At 39.2% G+C, this 27,524-nt stretch overlaps 1 protein-coding gene across 4 annotated transcripts in view; it reads right to left on the reverse strand.

Annotated features, from left to right (window-relative positions):
* GPR85 (G protein-coupled receptor 85) overlaps positions 1-27,524 on the reverse strand; it is a 44,237-nt gene that overhangs the window by 14,215 nt on the left and 2,498 nt on the right. For all 4 annotated transcript variants that reach the window (XR_011092010.1, XM_068669502.1, XM_068669503.1 and 1 more), the window contains exon 2: positions 1-27,524. This exon is cut by the window's left edge. Coding sequence is in view for 3 of the 4 variants with exons in the window: in XM_068669502.1 (XP_068525603.1) it covers positions 26,237-27,349 (1,113 nt within the window). In the remaining variant the exon portion in view is untranslated.

Genomic DNA, 27,524 nt, shown 5'->3' on the forward strand with positions numbered 1-27,524 from the left:
AAAAGCAGATGACACTTTTGTGCTTCACACTGGGGGTGTGTAAGCTGCATAGTAAAACAGCTAACCAGATAGCCTTAACTACAAAACCTTGCTGATTTGTGAACTATCATCCCCCTTTACCCTTTTCTTGCATTTTATATGCTGTATCCTTGTGCATTTTAAAAGATAAAGGAGATCAAGCCCAACATTTAACACAGTATCATATGGTGTGATATTATTAGTAGCTAAAATAAATTTAATTTGTGTCATTGAAGAAGCTCTAACAGAAAACTAAAGCTATCTGTAGGCATTTTGGTATAAACTCCTCCAGCTGTCTCTATAATCTAACCACAAAATACTTCAAATATTGAACCATGTTAATTTGAATAGAAATATGATCTGCATCATACTTACTTCCCAACAATTTAATAGTTGATAAAGTATCTGCTTTGAATGAATACATTTAATTGAAGGAGAAGCCAGTATGAAATACGAGCCTTTAAGAGCAGCTAATTGTGTGGCTTAAGTTACGGCAAGATGTGACTGGCAGTTGAATGAGTTCCCCAGAGGAAGTTTTACTTCCAAAGTAATTGTAACAACCCTACCAGTGTAGTGTGGCGATAATCAAGAACGATGCTTTCACAGATTACCTCCTGTTTGATTAACCAGGCAAAATGTCATATGACTTCATGCCTTGATAAGGAACTACTGAAAAAGTATGGGGTTATCAAGAAATATAGAGGATGTTACGTAAATACTCTGTAGTCCTTGACTGCTCTATAGTCAGTTTTATTCACTGTAAAAATTGCTTGGGGTCAATGGCTTTGAGTTACCTTCATAAGAGGTGAAAGGAAATAGCATGGGAGGGCAAGCTATTGACTGGTGCTAACGTATCAGATGTTTGGGATAGGGCCCAGAATGTTGCACACTGTGATGGCACCAGCTATTGTTCACAAAGAAACACATTTTTAAAAGTTACAGAAATAATGTCAACACTTAGGTTTCTCATCAAATGGTAAGGAAACATACAACTTGCAGACTGCAGGTGGGAAACGTGTTGCTTGGATTAGTGAAAATGCCCCTTGAATAGCAAAGACAAAACTCCTGCTGATAAACAAGGCACTGTCTTTTAATGTTTTATCATGATAGAATGGGACAAAACTGTGAAAGAGAATAGCAACACAGTTGTAGGAGTGTGGATAACTCTCCTGATTGAACTCTGACAAACTCATCAGTGCAACTATGAAAATGAGCTGAAAAATCCCCCTTCACATCAATTCCAGCTGGTAAAATGAAAGTCACTTTTGTACATGTAGTATTTACCTGAATGATAACTTGATTAGGTACTCCTCATCTGAGTTGAGAATCCTCTGAATAACTAGAATACATGATCTGTACTTCTATTTTGCTTAATAGAAAGCCCAGCAATTACGTCAGTCAAATTATGCCAGTCAAATTAGACTATTGAGAAGAGAGAGAAATTCATTACACCAAGAAACTATGCTTCTGTACAGCATTACTGTAAATGAGCCCAAGTGGACTAAACCCATGAATCACTCATACTTCACGGTGAAGAGCACAAACAGCCGCTTAAAATGAGTAAGACTCTTTGACTTGGCCTGAAAGCTAAAAATACGACCCCGTATCTCAACCTTCGGATAAAGTGCCAAAAGAGCTCAGGATACTGACTGAATTCCAAGGAAAGGGGATTTTCTTTAAAATTATCTACAGAATGCTGTAGGCTTTTATGCATGATAGTCTTGCATATATAAATGGAAAAAAAAAATGTGTCTGTAAGGATTATTGGCTGTTAGTTGGCAAATGTAGAGGTTGTGGTTGCGAAGTGTTATAAAGCAATAAAACCAGCCCCTCATGGGGCACAGAGCACATACAACTATGCATGGTATTAATCTTGGGGTTGATCCCCACTTAGTAGATAAGGTCATTTTGAACTGATTTGGTACTTTCTGAGTACTAAATATCCTGTATACCTTCCTAACGTACTCAGAACAGCACAGACAATCCTGCAACTCCACTGGCACAAAAGCTTGACTGGCATGAAGCAAGGGCCTGTATCAGAAAACACAGTCTCATTTTAGTAGCAAAATCTTTGCGTGAAGTCAGCAGAAACAAAGATGGAAATCTGAATTTGCAACAGAATTGTGATAAGACTGAGCTGAGTCATTACCTTTTGAAAATATTAATGGCAAGCTCTAAGTCTGCAGTTTGCTTGAAATTCTTGTCTGCTTCAAGAACTATTTTAACTAATGCAATTCTCTACTGTGCTCTCTGACTAGAACACAGAGATCCCAAGAATGATGAAAAAACTCAACGTGATCAGCCAAATGGCCTGGATGGTGTGGTTTAGATCTACTGCCCCTCTTGGATGCTGGTCATACCCCAGGCACCTCCCATAACTGTGGCTGCACATGCACTCCTGGCACAGCCCACCTGCATCAGGAATCCTCCCTCATCACAGCTTCTGCCTTTGTGGATAAGTGAGGAAAGAATATTTTAGTTTGACAGGACTTCTCTTCCTTGAGCTCCTGCCTGAGGAAGTTTGTTGCTCCTTGAAGAGTTTTTGCCTGGTTCAACTGCATGCAGCCAAGTAAGAAAGTATTGAGCCTCTGACAGTAACACAAAATATACTCAGTACAACCTCTGTGGGCCAGATTGCTTCATACGTGGCTGAACAGGACAATTAGGCACTCTGTCCTTGGGCAGGATGAAGCAGCAAGGTAAAATCCAGTATCTCTAAGTGGCAGTAGTGAGGTTTTATAATACTGAATAGCAGAAGAAGCTGTGGAAGGTGGGGGCTTTTTTGGTTTTGACTGCAAAAGCAAACAGGGACTGGGTACAACACAAAAAGAAGAATATTAAAGAAAGGTATGCTAAAGTCTAATGCCATTTAGCATGAGAATGGCATAAAAAATGTAGGATAGAAGACATCTGTGATGTCTCTTTGTGTGTATATTACTGAGGATTCCTCTCAAAAGCATACAAGTATACAAATATTCACGTTTTCTGTAGTTGTAAGGATGCCTGTAAAAGAATTACCTGTTTCATGTTATCTGTGGAAATGGTTCATTTTTAATGGTAATGCTTTAAATAATGAATCACTTCCAGGGCTGGGAGTAAGCAAAAGCATTTTCCATTTGGTTATTCATTCTCTTTATTTGCAGAGGCCATGTAGGAATTCAAATTAAATGAATGTAAAGTGGCTGTCTTTTAAGATGGAAAAATGTAAAAAAAGCCATATAAAATTATTCTTTTTATGGCTTGAGAAGACATATATCCATATTGAAATAATACAAAATCTGTCTATTTTTCTGCGGCTATTGTACTTTTTTTCCCTTCTGATGTGAGCCTGAGAAAAAATTAGATTTACTTTCCCAGTACAGCTTGAAATTAAATATTAAATAGCTGATTTACCAGGAAATGTAAGGTGTTTCCAAACAGTCTCCTTTTGCTTGAAACAAATTTATTGCAGGAACAGAAAAATGCATATTAGTCATCAAAAGCTGTTTATAGATGAGTTTAAAGTGCTATCAACTAAATGATTCTCATCATGTAGACTACATTCCAGACCAATAATGCAGAAGAGAATTAGTGGAGGATGGATTAAATAGCCAGAGGTAACTGAAAATGAGGAACAGTAAAAATTTGCATTTGGCTTGTGACATAAATCCAATATAAAGGTTTGTATTTTCTAACTTGGTGTCATCCAAATCTCACTTTTGCTACTGAGGCCAAAATTCAAAAAGTGACTGCTTATTTTAGATATCTGTTTGATGGAGGCCAAGTCTGATCCTAAATATGTTAGGTTTTTAAGCTTGGAAATAATCCTGACTTTGAATGCTACTGTATAATGCAGCCTCCTAGTCTGAGGAGAGAAAGCTGATTTTTTTATTTTATTTTATTATTATTTTTTTTTAATGGGTGAGGCATGAATGGTGTGTCTGGACTGAGGGTGGATGTCCTCTGCACTGCAACTCAAGGTCCTTCTTCCTCAGCCCTTCACGTCGAGGGATCTGCTCAATGGCACAGCAGTTTCCTTCCAGCCTCTCTATCCAGACTGAGCTAAACTGCTGCCACTTGGCCTTAAGCTTCACCTAATCCTGCTTCATGGAGTTGGCCTAACAAGGACATTAAGTGGGGACACTTAATGTGTGTCTTGAGTGGGTAAGGATGTGTAATAAACACTCAACTTTCCAGTCTAGGCAATATCGTTGAAATTCTGGGTATGTGCAGTATTGGTATTACTGATAATTTTTCATCATCACCACAAACACAAAAAAGCAGGTGTTGACAGCCTTACGAAGGAGGCAGGCATAGCTTTGAGGCCTACACCACTGAAATTCATTGCTTTGGCTCCACAGAAGTCCCATGTCAGGTGCCAAGATACTTTGTAGATCTGGGCACCAGCACTTTCCCCAAGGTCCCACAGGAAACCTGGGTGAGTTTTTTGGGTGTGGGTTCAGCAGGGAATTTAATCTAGCTCTACACCTGAGACTAAGCCTCCAAAATGCACAACCCTCTGCTTTAATTCTGCGTTCAGCAGTCACTTGTTAGAATATCAGGATTTCCAGATTTTGGATACTGTCTTTTGTACTGAACTGAAAGCTACATTACCTGTACAGTACTACTGTAAATTTACAGCTTGCAGAGCTTGTTGAAATCTTTTGGGATAAAAGGTCTTGTATAAATGCAGGTGTTTTATTAGTACGCCATGGAAAAAACACTGAACTACTGAGTAAATATCTGCAGGGTGATAAGAAAAGGTGAACTGTCACCGCCCGTCAGACCAGGACAGTTACAAATGACCTGAAAGAGATACTTTGAGGGCAACAGCAGATGCTTTAAAACTGGATGAAACACTGAAAACAGACACTTGGACCCTTTTGTTTTATAGGGCCTTTTTTAAGTATGGGAGTGAAAACACTAAAAGGATGACAAGCTTTTTCCTTCCTCAGAATCCTGTTGGCAAAGGAGAATTAAACCTTTAGAACGAAATAGTTTGTCCTAATGGCAGGGGAAGAGGAGCCAAGGGCTGATATGCAACAGAGAACCCATTAAAGGTGTCTGGGATTGCAGGAATGTTTGGGAATAGAGGCAAAGCAGGTGGTTGAGGGCTGGGATAGCTTTGTAGGCTGCAAATTATAAATTGTCCTTTGTGGTTTTGCCATCTAATACCTCTATTCAAAATTGCATTGGTTGTAAGTAAATTAGATAAGGATATAGCATCTACTATTGTGACAACGTTTTCTTGTGGAGGCCAAACCTCTCTCATCAACAAAAAGCTTTGCCAGAATTGCTATTATATTTAATGAACCAGAAAATAATATACAGCCAGGTTAATATTCTTCCAAAACTTCTATTAGAGGCCACAGCCAGGGGAAAGGACACTGTATTAGTGACATGTTGCAGGAGGTCAATTACCGTGCAAATTCATTTCACCTGGTAATATTTAGTGCTCAAACTTTCATCTGGCTTGCTTGGATTGGAAGGCAGCCTGCATGGGAAATACCCTGTAAAAGCAAGGTTGCTTTCAGTGGGTTACTGCATTAAAAATGTTATCTTTTGCATTTTTGTCATTTACAAGCTAACAAATGGTGACAGCTCTGCCCTTTTAGTCATAATAACCTGTTGTCCACACCTTAACACCCTCCTCCCTAAGGACTAAGTTATTTTAATAGAGAAATTTAATTAGGATTTTTCCTCATCCTCATTTTTGCAAGCTGGTGCACTTCTAGACTTGGTGCTGAAATATAATGGAAAAATGCAGTTTCCCCAGGAATTGTTTCTTGACTAGATGTGATAAATATGAAATGTTTTAGGACAGTTTGTTCTAATGAGGCTAGAAACTAGTTCTGCTGATACGAATGATTGAGGTAGGATATGATAAACATAAGGTTCAGATAAGCACCAAGACTGTAAGGTGATTATCTAACCTGACCTTCTCTCTTTCTCTTGTCCACCTGGCACTGCAGAGCAGTGACAGCAGCCGAGTCATGGGATCCTTTCTTTAATTTAGACTGCCTGTCCTTAAAAGCTTTTGCCAGAGGAACAAGTGTAGAACCACTCACTCCAACAGGGCCCAGCACTGAGGCACCACAGTCCCTAACCCTTCCTGTACACATGCCACCAAGCCACCAACGACTTGTGGTAGAGTCACTCTTTCAGCAGCCTTTCTGCTGGCCTGTATCAGGCTGATCTGTCAGCAAAATGAATTTTTCCTTCCCAGATGGGATTAAACAGTAGCCCCAAATAAAACAATTCTTTTAGTCTTTCAAGCCAAATAGTCTTTTCATGACTTTCTTTTAAGTGCTGCTGTGGGCTTCCCTAAATCTTGATTAGCTTTTCAGCATTCACCAGGACAGAAACTGGTCACAGTTATCTGGTGGCAGTCACATCAATACCCAATGTGGAGTGACACAGCCCCTTTAATACTGTTCACACTGTTTTATTTGTGCACTGAAGGGTTTCATTTGGCTCCTTCAGCCACACTTGTGCACCAGGAGCCTACATTTGGCTGATATCTACCAGGACATCAAGTCATCCTTGCAATGACTGCTGGTTAGCATGCAGTTCCTGTTCTTCAAGAACAGCTTCAGCTGAAGAAAGATGAGAAAGATGCATACTGTTTGTTTGTGCCTGGTCAAAAGCACAATCTGAATTGTATCAGTGATCTGTCAGCCCCATTATTCACTGCCTCCTCAATTTCTGTAAACTTTCTCAGTCATGATTTTTTTTTTTTCTTCCAGGTCACTGATAAAAAAAAACCAAAATCATCTGAGGCCAAGAACAAATCCTTGAAAGCCCCCATTAAAAAAATCCTATTTGATGCAGATTCCCCATCTACTGTTTCAGGCTGAGTTCTGTCATTTACCTAGTTTTCAATGGCTTTAATCAGTTATTTTTGTATCCTGTTTCTGAAGCATAAAGTTGTACAGGTCTAGGTCAAATGATGCACAGAAGTCTAAGTACGTTATATCATCAATATTGCTTTTAACAATTAACATTTGTAATTTAATCAGAAATATTGAAATCTCTATTTATAGGTTAATTCAAACTTTTTTGATTGGCACTAATCATTCATTAACCATTCCTTAATCCTATCACGAATCCCATTATTAGGACAATTTTTGTGTGTTTTTTTTTTTTTTTTTTTTTTTTTTTCCCCAACTGTTTCTTTATCTGCTCTGATATCGATACCAGGAAAATCAGTTTGTATTTTGATTAAATCTTTAGAAGCATAAATGCTTTTTGCAGACACTGGTCCAAGATTATCAGCAACAATGCAACAATACAGGAGTCTGTTTATCAGGAAGGCAATACCTCTGAGCAAAGACGTATATTCACTGGGCTATAACATCAAGTTCTACCATGTTTGCTTTCTTTTTGGTTTCATCAGTCTCACAGCACTGATCAAACAATGATTCCATTTCAACAGATTATATCGTAGTCCAGTGGCATGAAACAACTGAAGGTTTGAATTCCTTCAGCCTGAGGAGGGATTGAATTATCAGATCTCTAATCATTCCCAGAGTCCTGTTTTAAAATCCTCAGGAGAGGATTCTGTGTTCTGGATCTTGACTGGACAGGAAAGCCTCCAGGTGTTGAAGGTCAGAAGAGGGTTTCTGTGCCCATTGTATCTTACTAGTGAGCTTTTATTTACTTTGTTTAGTTTGTAGACCTTCTGGGTTGCACTCTGAGTAGGTGCCCCTTTCTCGTTACTTTGATATAACCTCCAAGGGTATGTTGCCACTCCACTGAATCAACATGTATGACATAGCTGCCTTATATTCAGGCTTTCCAGTGTCTGAATTACAGGCATCTCGATAGTCATTTTTGTTCTCTACTTCATATTATTGAAGTCAAGGGTAAAGAGTCATTCAGTTTACTGGCAGTATGCCTGGATGATAGTCTGAATCCCCAACTGTATATTGATTTCACTAATACCAAAGGACTTACAATGAATAAGGACTCGCTCTTAGCCTATATTTTGTAAATATTTAAATAATTGTTCTATCTTTTCTAAACATTGCCATTCTATTTATAAAGAAAAGTTGTAAGTTTTGTATGGAGTTATTATTAATCTTTCATCTCATGTCACTTAAGTGTTGCATGCCCATATTTCCTAGTCAAATGAAAGTATAATTTAATAACTATACTTAAAATTGTACTTAATTCTTATGTGTGTTGGGGATCTCAAGATTAAATTCAGTGGGGCCAATTCAATTAGATATACTGTAGACCTCAGTGAAGATGCCAGCTTCTGAAGACCATAGTTATTAATCACTATGAGCCACATCATGTCCTCTGAGTTAGCTAAATACATACACAGAGCTGGAGTTAAACTGATATCCTTGAGGACAAGACCTTCAGCTCCTTTAAATATTAGATGATGATAACAATGCTATCACTTAGAAAGCCTGACTTAAGAAGACAAATTTGACTATACAAAGCTATCAATGAATGCTTTAAAGATTTTATATCTGAAAGTATTTAAAGTAGAAATGATCCTAAAGATCTCAAGTAAAAAAGCTGTCATCCACTCAAATGTGTCTGGATGATATAGAAATACTTGTATAATCAATGCAAATAAACAAAGTAAGTCCCGTGGTGATTTCTGATCACTGTTTTCTACTTTGTCATTTATTTACTTATTTTTTCTGTAAGGACACTCACAAATAATAAGTTTATCCCTTCTACATTGCATCTGTACACTGAATATACAGGGCTTTGCACAGGGAGTATGGGAGGCAAAGAGCTCTTCATCTTCCCATCTGGTGTTTTAAGATTAATTACTTACAAAAGAGTGAATTAAGTAAACTTTTGAATGCTGTATAGGAAATTTAGATTTTCTAATAAAATATTGAAATGAAAAACAAACATCTCAGATTTCTGTGATCTATTTCTACTTTCAGGAAGGTATGAATGGACAAATCTGCTTCATAAATTATCTTCCAAGAGCGGCCCTAATCCATGATCCTAAATTAAAATCCTATCTCACATCCAACCAGGACATGTTTTCTGAAAACTTTTTATTCCAAGTTTTTACAGTGAAGAGCAAAACTTACTTGAATTCCAGCTTCTGCCTCATAAATTTTACAATCTCATGTGTTTGGAAAAGTCAGTTTTAAAGGGAAAACCAGTCTTTCATGCACAGATATACAAATCAGCCAAGCTGACCCCATGTTATCTGTTTGGATCTGAAGTGAAATTAAACATGTTATTAAACTGTTAAACACTTGCACTACAGATGAAGTCTGATAACTGTTACTTTCTATTATACACTGCAACGTTAGCATCAGTATTTCATAACTAGCCTCATAGGATAAAATATATAATCATTTCTCTTCACTTTTTGCATAGTGGTCAACTCTATAAAACACTCAAACATGTATTTGAATACAGTAGTGCCAAACTGGATTTTATTCCCAAAAGAATGGAACAGAGAGGACAATAGAATGGAACAGAGAGGACAATAGAATTTGTGTTATCATTTACTTTGAATATCCTTCCCCATATATGTACCAGTCCTGCAAACATTCATGTGCATAATTAATTGTTTGCATTGCAGAGGTACCGCTGAGGCTAACTAAAGCTGTACTTGACATTTTTACATTTTAGTATTCTAAATTCAGTTTATGAGATGCCTTCAGAATTTCCCATTGTTTGTAGAAGCTTACTCTGCTGCCTGCTTGTTATTAGCAGGATAGAAAAAAAAGAAAAGATTGTTATGCAACTTCTTCCTTTCTTCATGATACATTTGGGTTTCATTCAGTGTGCCCCAAAACCTTGGGGAAAATCTCTCTGGCTTAAACAGCTACTAGATCAAGCCCTGAGTGAATCATCCAGGAGCTCTGTTTCTATGATCAGACGTTCACTCACCAGGGGATGGCTGTTTCCCTTTTCTTGCTATTTCTGTTTGTTGCAATCCATTCCCCTTAGTCTACTGGTATTCAAATAACCTTTCTTTCAACTACAACAACACAAGTCATTTACTCCCAAGTCATTATTTCAGCTCTTTTCATTGGCAGCTACTATCCTGATGATGTTGAATTGCACTACGAATTCCTCTCGGGAGGAATAGCCCCATGCATCGGCACAGGCTGGGGGCTGGCTGTAAAGCAGCTTCGTGGAAAAGGCGCTTGGTGTCCTGGTGGACCCCAAATTGAACACAGGCCAGCAATGTGTCCCTCTGGCAAAAAAAGCCTACAGCATCTGGTCACCAGGTCAAGCGCTGGCATCCCTACCCTCTGCTCAGTGCCAACAAGATCCATCTGGAGTGCTGGGTCCAGTGCTGGACCACTCGGTACAACAGAGACAAAGCCACACTGCAGTGAGTCCAGAAAAGGACCACAAAGAAAATTAAGGGCTTTGTCCACCTGACATATGGGAAGAGGCTGAGAGCAGAAACTGATGAGCTGGGACTGCTTAAGGAGGGTCCTTATTGGCGTGAATAAATGCCCGGCTGGGGAATTAAAGAAGACAGGTCCTCCCATCTTCAGTGGCAGGACGAGAGGAAACAGGCACAAATCAGAAAACAGAAAATACCTGTTAAAAATGAGAGAAAAAAAAACTTTATTGCGAGGGTGGTTTACTTGAGCAAAAATGAGAGAAAAAAAATCTTTATTGCGAGTGTTTACTCGAGCAAATTGCCCTAACAGGTTGTGGACTGTCCAGCCTTGCAAGCACTCAGAAGCTGACTGGATGTGGCCATGAACAACCTGTTCTACCTGACCCTCTGCTGAGCTGGTGTTTAGACTAGATGATCTCCACGTCTTTTCCAACCTCAGCTTTTCCATGATTCTGTTTAGCTGAAACATACTGTGTTGGGAAGCTGGTGTTGCAATGTGGTTCTTACATCCTTGAATCCAATTCTGCACACATGTATTACTGACAATAATATCTGCTATCAGAAGGATCAGCAACGATAAGCTGTTGCTGGTTATAGGTTGTGTTTGCAAGATTAGGCCTTTAATAAATTCAAGAAATTCACTTCTATCAAGCCCAAGCTTTCAATTACGTGTTGTAGATTGTTCTTTAACAGAGCTCAGTACAGGACTGCATTCTATATACACTTCACTGGTTAGACAGGTTTGATGGAAGGAGGGAATCAATAATTTATGTTCTTTTAAAAATATGCATAAGTACATCACAGAGAATATCAAAACTTCAGGGAAAGGTGATATTATTATTTAATGCCTTGTTGATGAGGTTTATTTTGGTAAGCTCTTGACAGCACAAGGTAACATATCATCTTTGCATTGACACAAACACTACCAAAATGTGAAAGGATGCCTAGCAGTAAAAGATCTGCATCTAAAATAGATTTTTGAGAGAGCAAATTATTTTTTTCCTTCCCAATAGCTTGTTGATTTTTCTTTGTTAGAATTCTGCCAAGACCTCTGAGCAAAATTAAAAAGCATTTTTGTTATTATGTGCCATTCTCTCCAGGTCTGTTCTAAATTCTCAATTTCTTTCTGCCTTCCATTCACTGTTGAAAAATGTTTGTTGGTATTTGTGACGGGGATGAATGTCTTTATATTTCCATTGCTTTTGCAGTATAGCTGCTTTCATTACTCATTGCACTGTGCTATTCATTTTTACATTGGAGACCAAGGCCTTTTTCTATTTTTCTCCTTTATGTCCTTTGTTTGGCTTGTGATGAGAGTGATTCAGAATGCTCCAGAGGGCAGTGTTGTGCTGAAAGCCTCGGTTCTGTGGGCTTTGCCTGGATACTTTTTGGGCATTAGGAGGCTGAATGTTATTTATTCACACGCAGAATTGCTTAAATGACCTTAAGTCTTAATTCCACGATGGCCTTGGATTTACACATTTTATGACTGGGGTCCTTGCAACAAACAAATTAATTGTGCTTGTGCACATAATATGATCTTCAAGGTTTTTCAAATGCTGAGTTAGATGGAGTCAATTAAAAAAATACAATTAAAAAATCACAGTCATCTTAAATAACAACGTGCTAGCTTCACCAAACAGGCTTAATGGTTTGGAATATTAATTTCCCTGCTTGTGTCACATGGGGGAAAGGGAAGAGAGAAATCATCCCAATGAGGGTGCGAGACAACGCTGTTCCCATCCTCCCCTGGGAGTTCTGTGAAGGAGAAGCATTTCACAGAGAGGCTGCAGGGAAAGCACTAAATCACACATCTCCTACAACTATGGCTTCCCATACTCTCCTTCTGCCTTGTCCTGCCCTTGGGGTATGCACCAGCATTGATAGCTGGCCTGGAAGAGACGGGATCACTGGGTCCAATTGTCACTGATTCCCATACTCCTTAAGAGCTTTCTGGCTGCATTTATCTTATTTTTAAGTAATTTTCAAATTCCTCTGTAAACCAAAGACACCTTGACTGTGTCTAAACTGACCTAATTTAAAGGATGCCTACTAATGAAAGGTTACATTGCAGCAGTCTCCCACTGAACCCAATGTGTCTGCCTGCCCACGCTCCTTTCCCCAAAACCCCAATGACTCCTGCAGCCTCTCCACATCACCTCTCTGAGCATCCGTGCTGCTCCCAGGGACCCTCCCTGCTTTCAGTAAAATTTCTGATACCTGTGTATCCACACTGGAAACCGCTTTCCATTTCTTTCTTCTGCGGCAGTTCCACCCTTTGCCCACCTTGCAGTGCCCACGGCACCCCGAGTCCCTCAGAGAGCTCCTGCTGCACGGTGTGCTGCTTGGCTTAGAGGCCTGAGCAAAGACAACAAAGCTGTGCATCCTCACTGGCTGGGGTGCTCATCCCACCTCAGTTCCCGAGGACAGAAGCACTTGCTCACCCCCTCATACCACTGAAATCCCTACAGCACAGCCTGAAGCCACCAGAGGGACCCCAGAACACCTGGCTGTTTGTGTAGGAGGTGCTGTGGGGTGGTCACTGCGAGCTGGAGGACCTGCAGTGAACGGAACAAGGGTCATGGAGCACTGTTGTGCCTCAGCTTGCTCTTGAGCCTGCCTAACACTGAAAGACAAAGAAGGATTGAAGACCAGATCCTGTAAATGCTTACAGATTTAAGGAGTCTTTGCAGGGAAAACCAGCAAATTGTCCCCTGGGAATGAGCTCTGCCCTCCCACAAGACACCTGGAAGCAAGCACAGGGGCACCAAACTGCTCAAGACATGGATTTACATTCACTTAATTTTTGTTGAACAGGGACATATGAGTTCTGCTGTTGTTGCCCTCCAAGAACATAATGTTCCAAGCATGGAGAAACTGTAGGAGGAGAAAGGAAAAAATGGGCAGAGGGTGGGGTGGTACTTGTGCAGAAGAAGTGGTGAAAGGCCCATGGCCAGAACAGAAATACCTAACACCTGTACCTCTGGTATCTACAAGTCTGCATTTTCTTCACCTGAGTGCTGGCAGAAGTTTCTGCCTTGTGGAACTACTAAAATCCATGTGGATTTTGATGATCTGCTAGAAGGTAGGGCCATTTCCTCCCACGCTGTGACATGGGTGCCTGCGAGAGCCTCACTGGCAGAAGCAGCTACTGAGGGGCTGCTCAGAAGTGCCCATGAGCAAAGCAGGCTTTCAGCATGCTCATGAGCGTGTGAGAAATACATCACTCTTTAAACTGCTTGTACAGCAGAGGGAGGGTTTGCTATTAGCTCTCTTGATAAACATATCTCCAGATTCGTGACTTGAAGAGAGTGATGAGCTCCGTGCCGAGAAAAGGGAGGGGAAAAGAAAATATTGCCATCTGCTTGTGTAGAAGTTTAAATCCATGCACCAGCCCTTCTGCACAGATAGAGAGGGATGATTCTTCCCTTTCTGCTAGATGCAGCCTTGAGAGTGCGGCAGTGTTCCTGCAGAGAGACCTGAAGAAAGACTGAAGGGGTATTGACAGCTTCAAACCTCAGGTTCTGCTTTAGGTGCCTACTTCGAAAGCCTGCAGCATTCAGAGAACCTCTCTCCAAGCCTATCAGTCAAACCATCAGCCTGTCTGCTGAAGCTCCACAGACAGCCGAGGGGGCCTAGGCTGCTTGCACAGCCTCCCAGGGGACACAGGCAGCATCCACAGCACTACTGTTCCCATAGGGTCAGCACACACAACCTGGGCTTTGCAGGTTTGGGATCTAGCATCAGATCAGTGTGACTGGGTTTCAAATATTAAGATGTTAGGTGTCGCTGAAATCCACTGAACTGATGACGGTACTGCTGTCTGGCAAAAGTAAATAAAAAAAAATGAAATCAGGTAACAATATTTGTTTTTATTTATAATATTTTTGGTAACCCAGATACGGAATTGCCCAGACAACTGTACCTTCATCATGTGTAACTGCCAGCTTGCATTTTTGCAGGCATATCTACCCTGACAAAGGCTTTTAATATTTAAAATCATGCAGATTATCTATTCAGCCCTCAGAAAACTCATTGTGATGAATTTGGTATCTCAGTTTCAGGCACTTCAACTGCTGACACCTTTCTTCAGGCTACAGAGAGACTTTATTAATTGTACTAAAAATCCTGTGCAAACATTTAAAAATATTATTTAGTACTCAGTAAAATATTTTTTTTTATTTGAGTATGTTACCATCTATCAATGTTGTCATGAGTCTAGATCTCAGAAGTGTTTTTTTTTTTTTAACTCTCCTTTTAAAATGTATTTTTATTCTAAGAGCCTCTGTTTATGCAAATTTATCAGTCACGTCTACTCAGAAATGCTTATATCATATCTGAGGTCAGGAATTCAGCTGTATTTAAATTATATGCCAGATGGATGGGCAATGCATACATTTCAGTTCTTTGACAACTTAATGAACATATCTCTTGGCAAGATGAGGTTATCTGAACATCCCAAATCATCTGTCACAGTTGTCTCCAAACTTTTGGGCTGCAGTCTACCGTCAGCAATGAAAGCTGACCACCACACTGTCTCGTCAACTTTTAGCTGAAAAGGCTTTAACAACTATTTCCTTGCCTAGGGTAGCTATGGGCTTCTTATCATGGCCTTGTCAATTACAGGGGGTAAATCCTGATTTATAATGAGTTTCAGAAATCTGGAAACATTAGCTCATTAATTCTCTCATCCTTCAAGTAAGTTATATTATTAGCCATTTTGTTCAACTGGCACATTATGCAGAAAAAATGCTTGGGGAAAAAAGAAACAAAAACAACAACAACAAATACATTTTCAAGCTGACCAATAATCTGGCTATCTAACTTTTGTATCCTGAAACACTGCTTGGCCTAATCATTAAGAAGAGGTTAGAAAACAGCTTTTTTTTCACATAATATTTTGAGTTTCTCAAGAAGGAAAAATCTGAAAAGATGTTGAAATTTCCTGCAGGAGGCCAAGACTTGGCACAACGTGCTAAACAAAACATTTTTCATCAGTTTTACCACCTACACACCTAGCACACTAACATAATCTGTACTTATTAGTGCTGCATTGCCTTGGAAATTGGTCACCTAGTGTCTTACACTAGGAGCCCCAATTGTCCTTGGAATGCTTAAAATTAACTGGGGATAACTGGAAAGTTGGCCTGTATAAATCATCCAAGGTCACCCATGCAATGATGCTAGCAGCAAAGCTGCAATGAGAACCTGGAAGTTACTGGCTTTCATCCTAATGGTCACTTCACCAGACCAAGATACCACCATTATGGGAGATAATGATAATAAAACACTGCAGTGCTCTCAAATTGCACAGGAGCTGCACTTCCACTGTTCAGAAAAGCTATCATTCAGTCTGAAAGTTATCAAAATTGCTGGCCCAACATACTCTAAATACAGAGTGTCACTTATGAAGAACATGTAGTTTTTCTTAGTAGAGTAACATTACAAAAAGAGAAAGAAAAAGAACATGGAAGTAGAACAGAAAATCCTGTTATAATGTTAAAAAGGAATGAATGGAAAATGATGGATATTATTCTGCTTTTCTTCAAGCTCCTGCTGAACTTGGATATAATAGTGGCTACAAGACACTGGGACCACTGCTGCCACACTGGGACCACAGCAGTTACACAAGCACTAGCACCACTGCTGCCTAGACATCACTGATGTTGGAAACCCTTGGCATTGCTTTATTTGCCATGGGTTAGCACAAAGTCATTGGTAAGGGGAACCTCGAAGAGACTACAGCAACCTGCTCCTGTCTAGGTGACCCTCATTCCTGGCTCTTAACTTCTTTCACCCTCCCACTCCCTAGCTAATGCCACCCCCCTTTCTCCTCAGCCTTTCCGTTTTTGCCTGAGTGCTTCTCCTCCTGTGACCTCAAATGCACATCTACTTGCTTTGATTCATGGACAATCAACCAAATCTGGTCATTCTTCCAGCCTTTCTTTCAGATAGCCTCACCTCCTATCCCTCCTTTGAATATCCAGACCTGTCCTTCAGTCACTCTTGCTGGCTTCATCAGCTTCTTGCTGTCCTCTGACTCCTCCTGTAACAACTCAGGGGTAATGTAGCCTCTTCCTTAATTTGCAAACAAAAACAAGCAAGCAAACAAAAAAAGCTGGACTTCCATATTCCACTTACTTTGGCAACTACCCTGCTATCTTATTCTACCTCTGCTTTTTAAGCTCCTTGGCTGCAGTCAGTACCTGGTGTCAATCTCCTTGGCTTTCCCCAGCTGTTTTCATTGAGCCTTACTTTCAACACGACCTCTAATGACCTCTTCCTACCTAATGCTGTGGATCAGCAGTTATTTTCTGTCCCTCATTCAGCTTCACTGCCACTTCTTTCTGCTCTTCTTGGCCTATCATCTTTCTTTCTTTATCGAGAGGTTCTGATCTGCTCATGTTGACAGGCTATCACTGACAATTATCACCGACAATTACATTTTCAGGAAACAGCCTTTGTACTTTCTCCCAAGCTGCTTTTCTCTGCTGAGAACCCATCCCCTTGTTATTTTTCAATCCTTTGAAAACTTCCCTTTTCCATCATCTCTCTCCCTCTCTTCCTTAAAAAAATAAAAAATAAAGAAAAAAAAAAAGATAAAAAAAAGATGGAGTATTGTGGGATCTCTTCTCCCATCATGCTTACCAACAAACACTGTCTCATAATTTCCTTGGAAGCCCACTCGTCTGTACCCATCTTCTGTTATCTTTTAATTGTAAGCTTTTAGACAGAGGCTGCTTTTTCACAGAACCTAATACAAAGAGGTACTTGTCCGTAATGAGGCTATTAAGCAACATGGTTATATAAACACAAATTACAAAGGGAGTTCAGATTTCATTGCAGCAAGCATCATACAAAACCTTGTCATGAAGAAAAGAGAACCAAAATGTTTAAGAATACGGTCAAGGCCTTAAAAATTCCATTCTTAGACATGCTGGGCATGCACAAGTGAATCTGTCATCTTTGGAAATTAAGGTTTATGCACAGCATTCAGACTTCACTGAAAGCAACAGGCATTTTATTACTAAGTTCAATATGGCCAAGGCTTTTCTATCTGTGTCTTATCATACGGACTTTGTGAATATTTGCAAAGAATCAGTCCATTAGAATACACCTAACAATAGCATTTCATAGTTATACTCAATGACTAGGAATTATCTTGACAGCTTGATTTCTAATTTTGTATCAGGTTTGTATGCTAGGTCTGTCAATACCCAGGTACCAAAGCCAATGTTTAATGGATCACAAACACAACTTAAGAAAACATAGCTTGTTTTGTTGCTTTACACAGCCTCTTCTGAACTTTCAATTAATAAATTATTTAGCACTTGTCCTTAGATGGCATGGCTGAGATGTCAATACCACCCAAAGCATCCATATTTACCAAGCCCATTCTGTATGAAAGGGGATGAAGATGTTTGTGTAAGGAAAATGTCAAAGTGGGAAATTAACCTGTTCAGGGGTTTTACAGTAAAATATTGCAATGACTGCTAACATATCAGCATTTATCTGATGCCAAAGGACGAGGATATCCCTGCTGATACTGTTTACCAGTTAGACTTATGGTTCACCTAGTTCAAAGAGGGCAATGGACTCTTTTTGTAACACTGCCTTTAAGTTGGTATGCTAATAAGCAAATATAACATGAAATTTTATTCCAAAAGATACAATATTGAATTTTCTCCAATACAAAAGAATACAATAAATCTCATCTTTTGCAACAACATGCCTCTTAGAGGAAGGTCATCTGTATAAAAGAGTGTCCACAAATGGTGTTCTGTCTTTTTGGAGATTTACATTGGGAAGAGACTGAATGCTGATGGGGGCCGATCACTTCAGTCCCTTGTGTGCATATATGCTAACTAAGCTGAAATACAAGACTGTCTCAGAGCTGTGGTAAAACCATGAGGGACTTCCACATCTATCTCCATCCTTTTGAAATTCCTCACACAAAGGTTGTACTGAAAAGGATTTGATCTGCCCATTCATTCTCTTTACACACTCCTCTTTTTTTACCTATGAAAACCAGAAACTACTCACAGCAAACACTGAAAGAAAAACAAGCTTCACACATTCGAACAGCATGGACTGCGACCAAATAATCCACCTGGGCTAAATCCCTATGCTGCTGGGTTTAGTGACCAAAACGACCACACCAGCTGCCTGGGGCAGGAACCAACCTATAATGTGTACTACTTCCAGTCTGCTCCTATGGAAAGAGGTGGGGGCAGCAGCATTCCACTCCACCTTGCTGCAGATACCCGTACCAACACACAGGAACTTACAAAAAAAAAGTCCAAAAGCATTATCTACTCCTATTAGCACAGGTCCCTCACCTTCCTTGCACCTGTTTCTATACTCACTTGTCATGCTCTAGTGTGATGCTCCATGCCTTCCCCATGGGCTCGAACCCCACTGCTTGGAAGCAACTACACCACAATCCATCAAAGAGCCTGAGAAAAGCCCATAAATACACATACACATTTCCTCTTGAAAGCAATCAAAAGATTAGCTTTGCACATAGAGTACAACACAGATTATGGTTCAAGACCTGCTGTACCATGCTCTCGCTGAGAACTAGTCAAGTAAAGAACATGAACGCTTACATAAATTATCAAGATCTTACAGACTTTATTGAGACAAGTTTCCACAAAAGAGAGGGAATTTCTTCCTTGAGTAGGGATTGCAAGAATATAGCCAAAGTTACAAGGATTACATGTCAAATGGTACTCTATTTTCTTTCTTTTTTTCTTCTTTTTTTTTTATGTCCATCTTGCTGTAGCTTTGACAGAATATGTTAATCAAAATCCTATGGAACTGCATTTAATTGTGTATTTAATTTTCATTTACATAATCATCTTACAAAAGGAGCATTTCTCCTTTGTTCTGGATGTCTTACGATTAAAAGTTGCAATTACCCAAATATGTTATTTTAGGAGCCCCATCACTATCGCTTCTATTGCTCAGTCATTACCATAAATTATTACACAGGAGCTAAATATACATTTCCAGTCTTCATGATGTCCAAACAGTCCTGCAGTCAGAGAGATCGAATGTTCCCTGCGGTGTGCCATAATAATCTGCATTGAGTGTTTTGGATCAAATAGGAGAAATTTCCAAAGCTTAAGGGCCTTAACAGAGAATTCAGGAAACGCATAATTGTAGAGTGCCTTAATTTCAAAAATAGGATTTGTGTGCCTGTAACACAGGAATTGCTTATGGAAATGGGCAAGCACTTACACTGATATATATCTCCATAATCAGTGCAAAGCTACGAATGTTTTACTACTAAATATGTATTGTAAAGACTATACAAACTTGATTAAGCATAAAATCAACTTGTAAGGGGTGGGATATAGTAGAGTGGCAGAGATAGAATATATTTTCCAAAAAATAGAAAATAAAAAATCAAGAGTAAACCAGAAGATCTCAGCCACTGCTGAGGGGGCAACAGGGCATGAAATACCAACCAGATCACAAAAATGTTTACCTCTGGGCCTCTCCTTCTTCTGTTACTTCTGTTTTGAGAAAACAAATGCATCATCTATCTGCAGCCTATGAATATTGTCTAGGCATTTCTGCTCCCTGCTCAGTTTCACCCATTAACACTCAGGGTATGCACAAATGAAGTCCTACTTAATCTCAGCATGGAAGTGGGTCACAGGCTGGAGGTGGGCCGGTTCCATGGGAGGTGGTTTCACTGAGGGACAGCAGGACTTTAGCTAGCTCGTGAACAGGGGTTAAAACTTTGTTGTATCCTCCAGGCTGCTGCCTAAAGGAGTCATCAGAAATAGGTACCCTGCTCTTAGACTGTCTCAAGAAGCTGATCCTCCAAAATTATTGTAGTGCAAAACTCTATTTTTAGCAATTTCTTCAGTTTGCATAAGAATGATAACATGCCTGAGCTTTACAGTTATAGAATGAAAATAAAAGGGGTCTGGAAATGCTGTAGTTGATGGTAGCATGAGAATTCAACCTATGCTGCTTAAATGCATTGGCAAAGCTTGGGCAAGCTGATAGACTAAAACCATGCAGAAAATGCAATACACACATGGTAACCTTCTTCTTTGTGAGGATAACCTCAACAAATGTATTTCTGGCTTGCCTTCTCTCCCCTTCAACATGCTTGTTTTCAGAGTTTGCCTTCAAATTCTTAAAGTTGAAATTTTAGCATTCCATGCAAATAGGAGAGAGAATGAACTGGAAGCATGTCATTGAGTTTTGCTTTGTTTGTTTGTTTTCTAAGTGACTGTTTACATTCTTCAACCATAGACCTTGTGGGTTTACTTAAAACATGACAACAATACCATGGATAGGTGGCATAATAGTTGGAAATCAGATGTATCCTTTCAAACTTGGTATTTTTAATTCCACATTACAGAAGAAGCTGTCTTGACTAACACATGAAAGGATGGAAAAAACATCTTTAACTAGATGGCTCTTTTACAAAGGTGAAGTAGACTTTTCCTAAATTAGCACAGGGATAATTTTGAATAATCTCTGTAGACAGTAATTTACCTAATATTTGGAGAAGTTTTATTGTAGTTAATGCAGTTTGTTGACAGTTATATCAGACAAATTCTGTTTTCAAATCTCATGCTCATTAAATGTAGTGCATAGTACAAAAGCTGTGATGTGAAGAGTAAGTCTCACTGGACTGTATCAGTCACCTCATTGTCTAATGACTTTTTTTTTTAAATGCATTGGGTACGCAAAATCACTATGTAGTGAAAATCTCAATTATTGCTTTGTTTCCTAAGTATTATGAAACACATGGTCAGCTACATTTATTTTACTTCAAATGGCTTGTTGTTACTTATTTCCTCTTTAGACTATTAAAACTCTGACTTATTTACTGTGGCGCTCCTTTGATCATCATATACTTATGTAATTACACAGTTCAGATAAACAAAAAAACACCACAAAAACTCTTTGCTATTTATAATGAGCAATCTTTAAAATTCACTTTTTGTTTTGCTTTGTTTTCTGATACCGGCTAGTTACAGACTTTATCCATTTAAATGGACAGCTTCATCGTATCTTTTCTAAATATAAGCATGAGCTATTTTCAGGCCACTCAAGGAAAGTCATGGTGTGTAATATCAAACTCTTTGATTTGTTGCTGGCATATGCATCGCAAAATGTCATCTCATCCTGCTGTTAATGGACACAGCCAGAGAACGCTTATGATCATTACTGATTTAGATCACTGATTTCTTCACACTCAAAATCACTTCAGTAAACAAAAGCAGAGGGCATACACTGAATTTGAGTTTTGAAGAATACTGTATCTCAGGATGAGACTCCTCTTTTCTCTGAAAAGTCGATCAGATTAGTAGCGTGCACTTCCATAGCTCTCAATGAGTATAAACTGGAGGGAAGTTGTCTATGTGGTATGCAGAACTGTACAGTCAACTCCTGGTTGTCTGTGGGTGTGTAACCCAGGTTGCAGATTAGCAGGGCTATGCTAAAACAAAGCAGAAATAAAAGGAAAAACACCCACCATTTTCCTTTGAATTTCTCCTGCAGCTTTTTAGTTCAGCTTAACTTCATTCCTCAAGAAATGTAATAAACACAGGAAGTCCTTAGAGGCTAGCGTGCATATGCTTTGTATTACCTATGTTTTATGCAAGTTAGTCTACACCATTTCTGTTTTCAATAATTGACAGCTGACTGTGTAACTACGGAAGAGCCTGGCAACCCGTAGTTTTATTCAACATTTGCTAAAAAAACAAGTATTAGTCAAAGTACGTCTTTAATTCACCTCAAAAACCACCAGACTTCCCTTTGACTTTATTTATTAAACCCATGAATAATAGCAGCCTGCTGCAATACTGGGCTCGGATTAATATAAGTAAAATGTTCTCATGCTTGGAAGGCAAAGCACAGACAATACAAGTGAGCAAACTCAATGCACTTAAAAGGAGACGGATACAGCAGGCTGCTCTGCCCTCAAGGCCTGGAGACTGCCTGAAAACCATTGTGTAATAATATTTTAGGGCTATACCAAAAACCTTGCATTAATTTGCTAACTGTCCATTTTATTCATTTAGAGGATCAATGCAACAATAACTGTGGTTTCTTTATGAAGGAGTTGGGAGAGGGGAAATTGCTTCCTGCTGCCCTCTCGCCAGTATGCATTTTTCTCTGCATAACATAGACAGTGACTACTTCATGACAAAAGCCAAAAGGCAAGATAGGCAGTGTGCTAGCCAAGCACCATGCCATAATGGCCCCAGGAGGGCAACTGGAAGGAACCAGTGGCCTCTCTCTGTCTTTAGGAGGGAACCCAGACACTGACAAACCTTGGGAAGCTGCTGCAAGAAACTACTATCGAGGAAAGTGGGCTCCTCTTATCTGCTGTGGAGTGGGGATGGCTGAGATACTTCTTAAGGAGCACTGGAGTAGAAGAAATACAGGACTCAATATATGAAATATTTCACATTGAAGAAGAACTGATGGAGAGGTTGCCAAAGGGCCAGTGGCACAAATAGAGGGCAAGAAAGCAAGAGGGGCAGACAGTCTTTTCTTGAGGGCACCTGTTCTTACTCTTCTTTTTTCTTACCCAGGAAAATTACAACAACTAGCATCACATAACCCATGAGCATCAAAGATCAACGCAGACATAAAACACTGTGATATTCTTTGCTATTCTGAAACAGAAGAGTAACCACCAGCCCTGCATAAGCTTTGACACCAATTTCACTCCTGTACTAAAATGAGAGCAGAGAGCTTTTCATTCTGTGACACAACCGTGTACTGAGCTGGAAGGAACCTTCTTGCTCTTTGGAATTCATCCCCCAATGCATGAGGTTTGATGTGCTGACTAGGATCAAATGGCACCCGTGGCAGAACCTGCAAGCACTGCTTTACTTCATGTCTACATGTAATGAACCTCTCTAAGGTACCGGACATCCTGCGCCAGTGAGTTCCACTGAGTAATAACTTTGCATGGCATGTTACTTCACATGTTGGCTTTTAACTTCACTGCACATCCCCTTGTTCTTTTAACACTGGAGAGAATAAAAGGAATTACATCTGTCACAAGACTTCTTAATGGAACAAGTATAAAAATTCACTTAAGAAAGAGAAAGTCTTCCCCTGTCAGGTAGCAATACACTCGTGTATTTTTCAGTTAGTCAAAGGAATTATATTCATATCAAAAGAAAAACATTTAGCAAAATATTTGCTTTCAGACTTGTTTACTGTTTATTATTTTAATTTACATCAGTTACTGCTTGCAAAACTTCCAGGGAAATAATTTTAAATTGTTTTTTCCTTTTCCCACTGCATAGTAAATACAGCCTTCTTAGTATTTCAGAAGCATAGTACTATAGAAACATGAGGGCCTGCTTCTGCTCCAAATGAAGTGAACGGGAAAACACCAACTGACTTTATTAGGAGCTAGGCCAGGCCCCAAATTTGCAGCTTGTGAAATTTCATAGTTGAAAATTTTCTGGCTAATCCTCAGAACCGACTACTTCTACAACTATAACACTATTTACAACTTTATTTATATGTACTTCTTTATTACAATATGTAATATCAATGTTCCTTGTAAAGGTTACTATTTTATAGAAATTAGACTGAAGTTATTGCCAATCAACCTTTTAATAAACTTAAGTGGGATAACTTTCAGAATTTTTCTCAACGTACGATTCGGTTTTTATGCACTCCTGCTATCTTTGACAATTGCTTAACTACCTTAATTTCCAAGCCTTTTCCGGTGTAGTAAAAAAAGTCCTTTTGGTGGAAGTTTATTGGTCCCGTTTCAAATTACGTTCTGAAACATCCTTGTACTGATGAGGACTCGGTATTTCAGCAAGTTTTCTGTTTCAACACAGTATATTAAGCCATGCCTCTCAACCAATCAACCTCAGTATAAAAGTGTAAGTGAGGTCAAACAGATTGCTCACTAAATCTTTGATCAAGTTGTCTGATCACATATAGACACAACTCTCTGAATTGTTGCATATGTTGTATAATGTTATCATACAAATTTAAGCATTTCCATTATTGACTGCTGCTCGTGTATGTATATATTAACTTGCTGGTCATAAAACTACAACAAAGAACAAGATACACCAATACTGAATTAAGACCTCTAGTCTTGTCTCTCCAAAAAAATTAAGAAAAAAATCAATGTTCTTTACGATCGACTGACTCATGATGTTGTGCTTCAAATATACACATTTTCCAAAATTAAACCGTGAAGTTAATGTCAAATACTGTGTTGTAACTTTAAATATAACTGACATATTAGAACAGATAGATGGGTAATTATGATAAACTACACAATAGTGCTACTGTAGATAATATCATTTATCAATCCTGTGGTCCCCATCATTCATGCATTTACAGTTTGGGAATACAGTGACTGCAAAGGATAATAATTCATAATGGCTACATTCTCAGTACTTCATGCTAGCTCACTAGACAAAATAAAAAAGGTTAATTGTATAACTGGAAAAATGTAAAATTTTATTCCAAGAAAATTAACAAGCTACACAGGTAAATTTTGGCAAATGCAACTTTATATTGAAATCCACACATCTGTATCTTAAAGAAGGAAAGACTCACAGACTCTAATGTATTTCTAAAATACTAAGAAATCATATTATATGCTTTCACAAGTTAAAACTTAAATAATTTAAAACAACCAATACACCAAAATGTGCAGAAAATATAAACAAGACTGTGCCTTCAGTAGAATAAATGCTTCACAAATTGTGCAAGATATCATACTAAGGCTGCGGTCTCCCCATGACAGCTGTCTTAAAATATAAACATACATCAACTGCCTGTGTTTCTCAGAACAAACTAGAAAGGGCGGCACACCTAGAAAAAAATCATATCATCCCAGTGATGTGCATACTGATTTTGGGAACCATTGGAGTAAAAAGGAAAAAAGAGGACTAAGTGATCTCTCATGCACTCCCAAATGACTGACCAGAGTTACTGATTCAATTTTCCTTGCTTATTTGCTTCAATGCTAAACAAAATGGAAGATACTAGATAACCCTTTAAGGCAACATGTGTTTATTCTGTATAATTATAACTGTTCAATTATGACTGGATATTATCATTAACGTTGCCTAACAGACTGATATCTAGCTTTTTAAAAAATATAAATAAGAGTCTATTAAACTTTATACCAAATCAGCAAAACCCACAGAATACAGTTAAATGTTAGTAATTTCACCGTTAAGGAAAATGGTATTTAGAAAGAGTAATATATTTGGGAAAAAGAAAAAAGGAAAAAAAAAGAAAGGAAAAAAAAAAAAGTAAAGTCTAAATCCGAACAAAAATACTGCTTTGGAATGCTCCCCAAAACTTACTCACAAGGCAAACAGATTTGTAAGTGTGATAATCCAATAATGCATGGCACATCTTTAATCAGTTACAGTACTTGAGTCCCCAGTTTTCAGTCTTTGCAAAACAATAATTGTATGAAATGTTTTAAAGGTCTTCAGATGTCTAAAATTAGTTTTATCAACACATTAACCTCATATCAACTTAATTTATTAAGATGTCCAATGCTAATCTTTTTGATGGTCTTATTTTATGTAGTGATATACACAGCATTTAGCACTGATACTTAGCACCTGCTACTTTCATAATCTAGATTTCAACCACATAAAGGAATTCAGGGCAGTAGTTCAGTCCTTTGTTCTTAATTACAAACCTTCAGCAGTGGTCAGCAGGAACATGTTTAGGTTTAAAATAGGATTAGAGGTGAGCTATTGCAAAGACTGCAGAATGTTGCCCAAATCCTTACAACTGCTGACATCCCATTCTTGATTTTCTTCTCAAGACATGGCTACAGGCCACAATTGCTTAGCAGAGAATGGTAGTGTTTCACAAGGCTAAAGATTTACAGATGCTCCCTCATATAACACAGTAAGGTTCCCTTGGTAACCTGGATTTTCTGCAGTAAAGAAGGGTTGTGCTGAAACAGCGCCTCAGCTCCCTGTTGGAGAAAATGCAGACAAAAGGATTGATTCCAGCTTGGGCAAAACTCATCCAGACAGCGGCCGTTAGAAATCCCCCTGGTACTACAGGCCCTCTTGCGAAAACTCTCCAGTAACAGGCTACCAAATAGGGACCCCACAAGGTCAGAAAGAGGAATGTCATGATGTAGAACATTCTGCTGATTCTCTTCTCCATTTTGAACTCGTCTAAAACCAGTAGCCTTCTCCTGCCTGTGGTGTTCGCGTTTTGCCTGATTCCCAACAAGGTTGGCGGTGTGGGACCCCTTCCAAATCCAGCCAGCCAATTAGCAGCCGCTTGACCGCTCGCTCCAGGACCATGGAAAGTCCAGTTCTGGCTCACTGCTGCAACAAACTGGACTGGCTTCATTTTCCTGCGGTCGTGAACAAAAAATATCAGCTTGAGGTAGACAAGCTGTGTGGCTAGGAGGATGAGGGCAAGAAGAAGCATAAATCCCAAAGAATCATTAGCCCTGAAGGAACGATGCTGGAAAGTGCATTGGTCTTCCTCCCTAATGAACGAGTAGGTGCCCACATCTAAAACTGGGGGGAAAGCCATGGCTACAGAGAGGGTCCACACCATACAGATAACGGCCAAACAAGTCCAGAAGGTCAGCCTTTTCGTATAAAAACGGTGGTGGGCAATAGCTAGGTATCTGGTGACGCTTATGCAGAACAACATGAAAGCAGTGTGAAAGCAGGACAAAACCCCCAAAAAGGCAATCACTTTGCAAGTAAGAGTCCCATACGTCCAAGTAGAGCCATTTTTTACAGAGGTGAAAACAAATGGGAAACAAATTGCAGATCTGAGGATATCTGAGCAGCAAAGATCCAACAGGAAGTAGTAAGGAGCTCTATGCAAGGTCTTATCTTTGACTAGCAAAATGGAGATCAGAAGGTTACCCACCACACTGACTCCTATTATGAAACCCAGTGAAGTCAGTTTCAGAAAAGCTGTTAAAGGAGAGAGATTTTGTAAAATGTTGTCAGCTGCATGGCTGTAGTTCGCCATAGATGGATGGATGATATGTATATTGCCTCAGTCAAGTCTCATGATCTATATATAAGAACAAGGAAAAAATAGATCCATACATCTTACTGAAAATGTAATCCACAAACAGAACTGATCTGGTGTCTAGTCATACAGTACATCCTCTTCTTTCTGATTTGTCATGCCATCAAAATAT

The sequence above is a fragment of the Anas acuta genome, chromosome 1, assembly GCF_963932015.1.
Source record: "Anas acuta chromosome 1, bAnaAcu1.1, whole genome shotgun sequence".
Classification (NCBI taxonomy): Eukaryota; Metazoa; Chordata; class Aves; order Anseriformes; family Anatidae; genus Anas; species Anas acuta.